At 57.7% G+C, this 8678-nt stretch overlaps 3 protein-coding genes across 5 annotated transcripts; 2 read left to right on the forward strand and 1 right to left on the reverse strand.

Moving 5' to 3' along the window:
- Nucleotides 1–274: 274 nt before the first annotated feature.
- On the reverse strand, nucleotides 275–2779 carry Slc52a2 (solute carrier family 52 member 2). Its single transcript, XM_021659225.2, has 5 exons — nucleotides 2424–2779; nucleotides 2069–2303; nucleotides 1090–1975; nucleotides 869–992; nucleotides 275–762 (listed from the first exon to the last, which is right to left on the reverse strand). Exons 2-5 carry the CDS (start codon nucleotides 2196–2198, stop codon nucleotides 550–552), a joined length of 1353 nt encoding a protein of 450 aa, XP_021514900.1. The 5' UTR covers nucleotides 2199–2303; nucleotides 2424–2779; the 3' UTR covers nucleotides 275–549.
- A 55-nt stretch (nucleotides 2780–2834) lies between these two features.
- Fbxl6 (F-box and leucine rich repeat protein 6) lies at nucleotides 2835–5841 on the forward strand. 3 transcript variants are annotated; one of them, XM_060389206.1, is made up of 9 exons: nucleotides 2835–3285; nucleotides 3552–3710; nucleotides 3839–3902; nucleotides 4173–4325; nucleotides 4404–4511; nucleotides 4595–4708; nucleotides 4819–5014; nucleotides 5096–5342; nucleotides 5599–5841. In XM_060389206.1, the coding sequence occupies exons 1-9, from the start codon at nucleotides 2894–2896 to the stop codon at nucleotides 5756–5758; spliced, it is 1593 nt and encodes a 530-aa protein (XP_060245189.1). In that variant the 5' UTR covers nucleotides 2835–2893; the 3' UTR covers nucleotides 5759–5841. The 3 variants fall into 3 exon arrangements, with proteins under 3 accessions (XP_060245189.1, XP_021514816.1, XP_021514823.1); XM_021659141.2 differs by having other exon boundaries at nucleotides 2836–3285; nucleotides 4783–5014; XM_021659148.2 differs by having other exon boundaries at nucleotides 2837–3285; nucleotides 4194–4325; nucleotides 4783–5014.
- A 226-nt stretch (nucleotides 5842–6067) lies between these two features.
- On the forward strand, nucleotides 6068–8266 carry Tmem249 (transmembrane protein 249). Its single transcript, XM_021659763.2, has 6 exons — nucleotides 6068–6088; nucleotides 6418–6568; nucleotides 6787–6881; nucleotides 6984–7179; nucleotides 7357–7442; nucleotides 7797–8266. Exons 1-6 carry the CDS (start codon nucleotides 6068–6070, stop codon nucleotides 7977–7979), a joined length of 732 nt encoding a protein of 243 aa, XP_021515438.1. The 3' UTR covers nucleotides 7980–8266.
- The last annotated feature ends 412 nt before the right edge of the window (nucleotides 8267–8678 follow it).

Genomic DNA, 8678 nt, shown 5'->3' on the forward strand with positions numbered 1-8678 from the left:
GACCCTCACACCCTCAAGACATGCTGTGGAGCAGCGGCCCCACACTTATCTAGCCAACTCCAAGCTGACTAGACTATTTTAGCCCCATGTGGGCTCTGGGAGTTGGCCTTCGTCTCCCAAGGTAGTTCCAAAACAGCAACGAGCAACGGCGGCAGGAGTCCCGACCCAAGGCCCTGCAAGAGCAACTAGACAAATGGATAAATGCCTGCCCAGAACCTTCACAAGGATCTTGGGAAGGGATGACTCCTACAGAAGCAGACATGGCACTGGGGGCTGTGCTCATAGGATTATGGGATTAACGACCCACTGTATAAAGATGCTTTATTGTGCAACTCCCACAAAGGTCCCAAGGGCGAAGGCCACAGCCCCAACCTATTCCTGGATCCAGGCCTTCTCTTTGGTCCTCACTCTGGTCTTTTCTCAAAAGCCAGGTCTCTTATGGAGTGTGCAATATCCATGAAAAGGGAGGCCACCTCGGGCCTCAGGACTCAGGCACTGTGGCGGTCTCCAGGTGAAGACAAGTGTGAAGTAAGTCCCACAGGTCCAGGTTCAAGGGCCACACTGGTCCACACAGTCCTCTCCACTGCGAAATACTTGATAGATGCTGGTGGGAGGGAACATGGCAATGGCGCCCAGCAGAGAGCCCACCTGAATAGCCACACCAGCTGCAAGCAATGCTGTTCTGCCTCCACTGTGCAGCATGGAGCTGATCGCCACCTTGATGTATGAGAACAGGCCCGCACACAGTACCCATGAAAGCACCTGAAAGAGGGGGTAGAGTGGAGTTTTTGCAGCAGCGGGCTGAGCACCAGGTTCCCCTGCTTCTGAGATAAGTCCTATTCCTACTTCATGTCCCCATCATACTTACCACGAGGACCACACCCACAGAGGTGCCCACCAGAGGAGGACAGGGACTCAGGACTGCCAGCGTTATCAGGTAGGCTCCAAAGAACATGCCCAGTACAGACAGACTATACAGCCTTGCCAGAGACCTGCCAGAGATAGGCTGAGATTCAGGACTGGCTGTGCCAAGGCCCTGGCCCACCTCAAGCTCCTCCCCCCCAGGGGGGGGTTGGGGCCCATGTGCACCTGCACAGCACTGCCATGGCCAGAAAGCAGGCAAGGGGGTTGGCTGAGCTACCCAGTACGACAGCCAGGTGGTAGGCCAGGCGCCCATAGGGCAGGCAGGAAAAGCTCTGGACAGCAGGCAGCACACCATTGGTCAGGGCGTTGGTGATAGCCAGCAGCCCCAGTAGACAGACATTTCGGGAAGAGAACAGCTGATGGGCTTTAGGGTCTGGGCTGGAAACGGTGGCTGCCACCTGGCCTGGTGGCTCCTGCAACGGTGAGGCCTCTTCCTCTTCCTCTTCCTCTTCTGTTCCCGGTGTTTCTACCCGAAGCCCTGTACCCACTGTGGGTACAGACGGTGGCGATGGCAGTATTAACAGGAGACCTTGGAAGGCAGCAGCTGAAGTACCCAGGAGGGCAGTCAATACCCAGAAGAAAGTGCTGGCAGAAAAGCGCTCTGGGAAATTTATGGGAGACACCTTGATAGGAGGCCCAGTGGTGCCATTGGCAGGCACTGGCAGGCACTCAAGGCGGCCCACCCCCTGCACCAGAGCTAGTATGCAGGGCAACAGGGCACTCAGGCCCTGACCCAGGAAGAAAGACCGTAAAAAGGGAGGTGGTAGGTGGCTCAGGAAGGGCAGGAAAGTGACATTAGAAGCACAGCAGGCCAGTGCCAGTATAAATGCCAGTGTTAGGAAGGCCACGGAGTGGGGCTGCCCTGCCACTGGGGTCACATGGTGCCACAGAGGGGCCAGCAGGGCTGCGCCCACTATGCTTAGTCCCTGCACCACTTGGATGGGGACCCGCTCGCCCTTGCCGCGGGCCAGGCGCCTCCACAGGGTCACCAGCAGCAGACCCAGGTTTCCCAGAGCCACAAGCACAGAGAGGTACGAAGGGAGGCTCCAACCTGCAGTGGAGGGAGGAGACAGTGTAAAGACACTAGGCTAAGGAATGAAGAGCTGCAGCAGCGGCCCACCTCAGCCCACTTCTCTTCACTCACTCTCCGGGAGCCTTTTCACAACTACGGGCAGCTCAACCCAGATCCCGTTGACAGCAGCCCAGGAGCCCATGCCGAAAAGGGCCACCAGCAGATGGGTCAGCACCAGTCGGCCCAGCGGAGGTGCTGCCATTAGGTCAAAGGGGGCCTTCCAGGACAAAGTGCAGGTAACAATCCGCTCTTTCCCCACGAAGGTCCAAAGCTTCTATGGCTATTCTAGGAGCCAAACCTCTCCCAGCTGGAAGGAGAAAAAAAAAAAAAAAAAAAAACAAAAACGCGAGTGAACAGAGACCGGGTCTGAGATGCAAAACCAGGACACCTGGAGGGAGGCGGCAGATAGATCAGGAGCTGCACGTACCAAGGAGCCTGTCCTGGGAGCCCACAGAACAAGACTGACAAGCTGGGGAGCAAGAAGCTGGCCTAAAGCGTGGCTCCAGGCAGGAGGATCAGCGAAGGAGCAGTCCTTGGGGCTTGCGGAGGACCAAGTCTCAGCGCGGCTAAACCAAACTGTATGACAGCGGAACTTCAGGCAGCCGGCATGGGTCGGCGAGGGGTGTGGCTGGCTGGCTTTACCCAGGGCTCCAACACTGAGCATCAGGGGCGTGGGTCTGTGGCTGCCCGCCCAGCACCAGGAGCGCGCCGCTCAGCCCGGAAAGCAGCCAAATCTCAGCCCAAGGGCTGGATGAAGACACCGGCGAACCCGCTAGAACTCGCAGCGGAAGTCCCACCCCCCGGAAGCTAAGTGTAATAGAAGGCCTGAGGTAGGGGACCACGCCCCTTCCTCCCAGCCTACCACCCACCTTCCGCCTTAGCGGAGCTCCCGGGGCTATGGCTCCTGTGGCTTCTGGGAGAGTTCGGCGTCGAGCTCGGGGCTCCAAGCGGCCCGATGCACGGGCTCGCTCTGCCGAGGACTGGTGGTGGGACCGGCTGGCACCTCGCGGTTCTGGGTATCACTTGCTGCAGGCGGACAGCATGCTGCTCGTGCTGCCGGACCTGGAGCCTACGCGCGCTCGTGCGCACAGGCGCGCCCCCCGCCGCGCTCCGAAGCCAGTGGCTCGTGGCCCCAAGGCTGCCGCCAAGCCCAGGACCAAACCCCAACCGGAGCCGTCACCCGATCAGGGTCCGGATTCTGGCTGGGGAGACCGTATTCCCTTAGAAGTCCTGGTGCATATTTTCGGGTTGTTGGTTGCGGCTCATGGGCCCATGCCGTTTCTTGGCAGGTACACTAACACCCCCTGGCGGGGTATAGACTGGCCTACTGAGCGGGTGGAGCTGCAAGGCAGGGGGTAAAGCATCTCAAAGGGCGTACAGGAGTGCTCTAGCACCTTTTTGCATTTGGAACCCCCCCAAAGCCTAACTTTGAGGGCGGGCGTCAGTGAATCTGCGCTGCAGGTTGCAAGGGCATCTCTGCTGCTCCTAAGACACTTTATCGTAGGCATCACCCACAAAAGGCCACGCGCTCTCAGCAAACTGTTTCTTCTCCTAGGGCTGCACGCGTTTGCCACCGTTGGCATGAAGCCACCTCCCATCCTTCGCTCTGGCATACTGTGACCCTGTCACCCCCGCTGGTTGGCAGGTCTGCCAAGGGCAACCTTAAGGCAGAGAAGAAGCTCCTTGCTTCCCTGGAGTGGCTCATACCCAATCGGTGAGGGTTCCTTGTCGTCGACTTCCTTCCTCTGCCTGTGCCTCCGTGCATCCGCGTTGGGTAGGGAGGATGCTGGCCTCACGGGTAGCATAAGGACCCTAGCACAACTGGACCTTGCTGTTGCCCAGGTTCTCACAGCTCCAGAGGTTGACCCTTATCCATTGGAAGTCTCAAGTACACTCTGTGTTGGAGGTGAGAGCTTGAGACCGCCCTGCGCGCCAGCTGTAACAATTTGAGGTGTCTGCTATTGGGGAGTGCCCTGGTGCTGTACCGTAGAGATGTCTGCCTGTCTGCCCAGATCTGTCTTGCCGGCACCTTAGGTAGGAAGTTGCCAGAGAGAAAAGCACCGAAGTAGGCCTGGCAATGGACAGAATGGAGTCATAGCTGGGGCCATAGGATGGGCTTGACATGACCACCAGTGTCCCTGTAGGCCGCTACTTAACCTGCCCTTCCCAATCCCAGATGGCCTCTCTCTTGCCACAGCTGGTTAGCAAGTTCTGTCCTCGGCTCACCTTCCTCAAGCTTTCAGACTGCCACAATGTCACTGCTGACACTCTGGTCATGTTAGCGAAAGCCTGCTGCCAGCTCCACAGCCTGGACCTACACCATTCCATGGTGAGTCCTTTGCCCCAACGACCCTGAAGTAGCCTGGGCCCTCGTGAGGTGAACCACACCCCTGTGCTGGATCCCCAGATGGAGTCCACAGCTGTGGTGAACTTCTTGGAGGAGGCAGGGTCCCGAATGCGGAAGCTGTGGCTGACCTACAGTTCCCAGACGACAGCCATCTTGGGTGCGCTGCTGGTAGGTTGGTTGGTGACGGGCAGGAAGAGAGCCGAGTGGGAACTGCCAGGCCTTTGAGCTAGTGTGTTTCCCCACCATTACAGGGGAGCTGCTGTCCCCAGCTCCAAGTCCTGGAGGTCAGCACTGGCATGAACTGCAACAGCACGCCCCTGCAGCTGCCTGTGGAGGCTCTGCAGAAAAGCTGCCCCCAGCTGCAGGTATATAGCCCCTACCTTCTCCCACCTGCCACTCATCTACCCACCTGCAGCCTGTCCCTCCTCCCAACTCCCAGGTGCTCCGGCTGCTGAATCTGATTTGGCTTCCCAAGCCTTGTGGACGAGGGGTACCCCAGGGACCAGGCTTCCCCAGTCTCGAGGAGCTCTGTTTGGCTGGCTCCACCTGCAGCTTTGTGAGCAATGAGGTCCTGAGCCGCTTGCTCCACCGCTCCCCGAAACTGCGCCTACTGGACCTTCGAGGCTGTGCTCGAATCACTCCTACTGGCCTGTGTGATTTACCATGCCAAGGTCAGCTGGCCTTGCATGGTTGGTAGGCGGGATGTGGGATCAGCGCTTGCCTTCCGTTCTCACTCAGCTCTCTCATCTCAGAGCTGGAGCAGCTGTACCTGGGCCTGTATGGCATGTCTGATGGGTTGACCCTAGTTAAGAAGGGCAGCTCCCTGTTGACCCAGAAGTGGTATCACACCCTGAGAGAGCTGGATTTCAGTGGCCAAGGCTTCAGCGAGAAAGACTTGGAACAGGCCCTTGCTGTCTTCTCAGGCACCTCTGGGGACCTACACCCAGCCTTGTGCTCCCTCAACCTGAGGGGTACCCGAGTTACACCCAGCACCGTCAGGTCAGTGCGTCTTCCCCTGCTATGAATCTCATACTGCTTGCTGCCGTGTGTGGCTTGGGGACCAGAGCTCTGCTCCCCGACTCCACATCTCCAAGGGGCCAGCAAGGTTGTAGTCACTGGCCAGACTTCTACTTGGGGACACCAAGAGTCCTAGGCTTGGGCCTGGCTGGCTGTAGGTGGTAGGCCGGGTGTAAGGTGAGGGCAGGCAGGGCTTGCTGGCCAACGGCTCACTTTCCTGTGCCTGCCTGTTCCACAGCTCTGTGATTAGCAGTTGCCCGGGGCTGCTCTATCTCAATCTGGAGTCCTGTCGCTGCCTCCCCCGGGGTCTGAAGCGTGCCTACCGGGGCCTGGAGGAAGTCCAGTGGTGTCTAGAGCAGCTGCTTACGAGCCCACCCTCTTCCAGAGAGTCCACTTAACTTGAACACCTACTGGCTTTGCCTGTCCCTTTTCAATTTAGAAATGTTTGGGCTTTTTGTTACAATAAAAGTATTTTTGGGCACTCTGTGTGTAGCCCTTTGTTGTTTTATTCGGGATTCCGCTCGTGCTAACCTAGGCTGGCTTGGAATGGATCTTAGGTCCCCTAGCCCTGTGTCTCTGCTCACTGCAGGGTTTAACTCTTGGACTGTGTGAATTCCACCCTTGGGACACAGTTGTCTGAGGATGGGGTAGGCAGGAAGGTGTACAATAGTGGAGAAAAGGCACAGAGGCTTTTATCAGCCACCAGAATGAATCCACAAGGTGACAGTGTACGAAGCACTGGCTTAGGCTGTCCGGCCACGAGGAAGTCAGGCTGCCTTCCAGGTAGTACAAACTGCCCAGGAATTGCATGCTCATTAGCAGGGTGTGGTCAATACAACAGCCCTTCTAGAACCCTTTACCTTGAAATTCTAGAACCAGGGCAGCCCAGCTGGACTGCTGCCTGCTTCCCTTACTCTGCCGTCGTCTGACAGCTCTTGCTCTTCCCTGATCTGCAACCCTGGAATTGCCTCGGGTGGGAGCCCTGTGTAAAGGTATCGGGGCGGTGGCAATGGGCAAGCTGGACGCTGACCAGCTCTAACGACATCTGCCTAACTAGATCCCCAAGGAGCAGACTACTGGCCTCGCCGCAAGTGCTGTTGCTAAGCGCTTCCAACTCTGGGCCCCAGGACTTTTCTCTACTGAGCGACACTTAGCCAAGCGTCTCAAGAGCAACAGCTTTTACCCCTTCAACCAGCAGCAGCCGGATGGTGGGCAGGGCACTGGGCATGGCCAGGTTCCCAGAAGTGGAGAGAGGCTGGCTGAAGCCTGGATGGGTTAGGGCAGGCAGGCGCACCTGTGAGTGCGGACACGAAAGTAGCATGGAGTACCTCCACCGGGTGGGCCCTTTTCCCCAACTCCCTGGCACTGTCCTGTGACTATGGGCAGCTCCCAGCTGTTCTCATGTACCGGGTCCTGCTGTCTTCAGTCTTTGTGTTCGAGTACTACCTGGACACACTCTGGAAGGGGACACTGCTCTTTATCTTCTGCCTCGTCTTGGTTTCCTGTGACGTCCTGAGACAGGTCAAAGCCCTCGTACCCCACCCCACACCTCTCTCCTCTGCATGAGGGCCACACAGCAGCCTCCTGCCAGAACTCACCTCCATTCATCCCTGGTGCCCACAGGTAGAGAGGCAGGAGACCTGGTGCTTTCCAGCCTATGGCATGGTTGTAGGCCTGTGGCTCATGGTCTCCTCATTGCCCCGGCGCCGCCTAGTTCTGAACCATTCACGTGGCATGTACCATTTCTCCATCCACGGCCGAACTGTACATCAGGGGCCGATGCATCTGGTCTATGTGCGCCTGGCACTCAGCTCTGACGGTGATGCCCCGGATGGGGGAGGGTCAGAGGGAGAGGGCCAAGGGTGGTGGATTTAGAGCTGGGAGGGGCCGACAGTCCATCTGGTTATGCCCACCTCCTCAGAGGCCCTGCCCCTACCCTCCCACCCCCAGGCTCCAGGAGGGTAGGTCCCTGGCTCAGTTGTACATCTATTGGCAGCCTATGGAAGGTGTTTCTTCCAGCTGGTCCTTTGTGGATACAAGCTAGAGCCGCTTGTGCTGGTGCAACTGTCAGAGCGCTATGAGGTGGGTCCTGTCCCAACCCCCACCCTCATTCCTACCCCACCTCCCCCCACCCTCATTCCCAACCTACCCACCCCTACCCTCACCCCCACCTCCCCCCACCCCCAACTAAAAGATACAGATTACTACTGCTTAGCATTCTTGGATGGAACTGTTTTATACTCAGAGGGTAAATACAGCACAGTTCCTCCACAGAGACCTCCACTCCCCAAAGGGCAGCAGGAGCAGTGGGAATCCTGGGCAGGGCTAGGGCGGGATACTCTCGTGGGAAGGGGAAGGGATACTGGTAAAGAGCATACCGGTGGGGAGTCTCTTGTCTGGAGGACAGAGAACTGGCTGCCACTCACTTATTCGTAGCAAATGGAATTCCTGGGCCGGCACATTGCCCGGAAACTCAACATCAACTACTTTGACTACCTGGCCTCCTCCTACCACCATGTAGTCCGCCACTGGCCACTGGGGGCCACCTTTAGCCCTGGCATTGTGCAGCGAAAAACACAAGTCTACACTAAGCCGAGTGACAGCGACCTGGATGTGTAACCTGGGCCCGAACCCCAGCCTCCTTTTGACTACTCTCCCCCTTATCCCCATCCTGGAGGAACTGCCAGCCAGCCCCTGGCCTCCCTGTAACTAAAGCTGCTTCAGCCTCCAGCCAGGACCTCTTCTGTTTGTTTTTGAGGGGCCTTCCTTTTAGGGTCTCCCCCTTGCATAGACCTTCCAGGGTCCAGGGAACTCCATCCCAGCAGCTGCTGAAGCAAATCCCAGAGTTTGGGGAAGAGGATCATGTAACCAGGCCTGTGAGTGTCTGAACTCACCACCAGGCTCAGGCCTTCCTGGGCCTCTTAGGCAGCAATGCTAAGTTGGTGCAATGAAACCCAGGAGTCAGAGTACGATTGGTCTGTGTGACTTAGGCACCTGCCCCTAGTCCAGCTAGAAATGATATGGGGGCACAGTCAGATGATACGCCCTGGGCCTCAAATGTTGTTTGTCCACACTTGACTTCCAGAGTCCTCAGGCAGAGTGCCAGGCCCACCTTTGCTCCAGGCCTATGCTTTGTGTCCCCAATGAGTTCCCTTGTCTGGCAGGACACCCTTGCTCCCCCACTAGCACCTGAGGCCTTCTGGTACCCGGGGCTGCCATGGGAATTGAGGACCACTGTCTCCCTGGCCCTGTGGTCAACATGTTAGTATGTGTCCCCTGGACTAGCTACATAATTTGTAGAGCCACCAGATGAAAACA

The sequence above is a fragment of the Meriones unguiculatus genome, chromosome 8 (genome assembly GCF_030254825.1).
Source record: "Meriones unguiculatus strain TT.TT164.6M chromosome 8, Bangor_MerUng_6.1, whole genome shotgun sequence".
In the NCBI taxonomy this organism is placed as follows: domain Eukaryota; kingdom Metazoa; phylum Chordata; class Mammalia; order Rodentia; family Muridae; genus Meriones; species Meriones unguiculatus.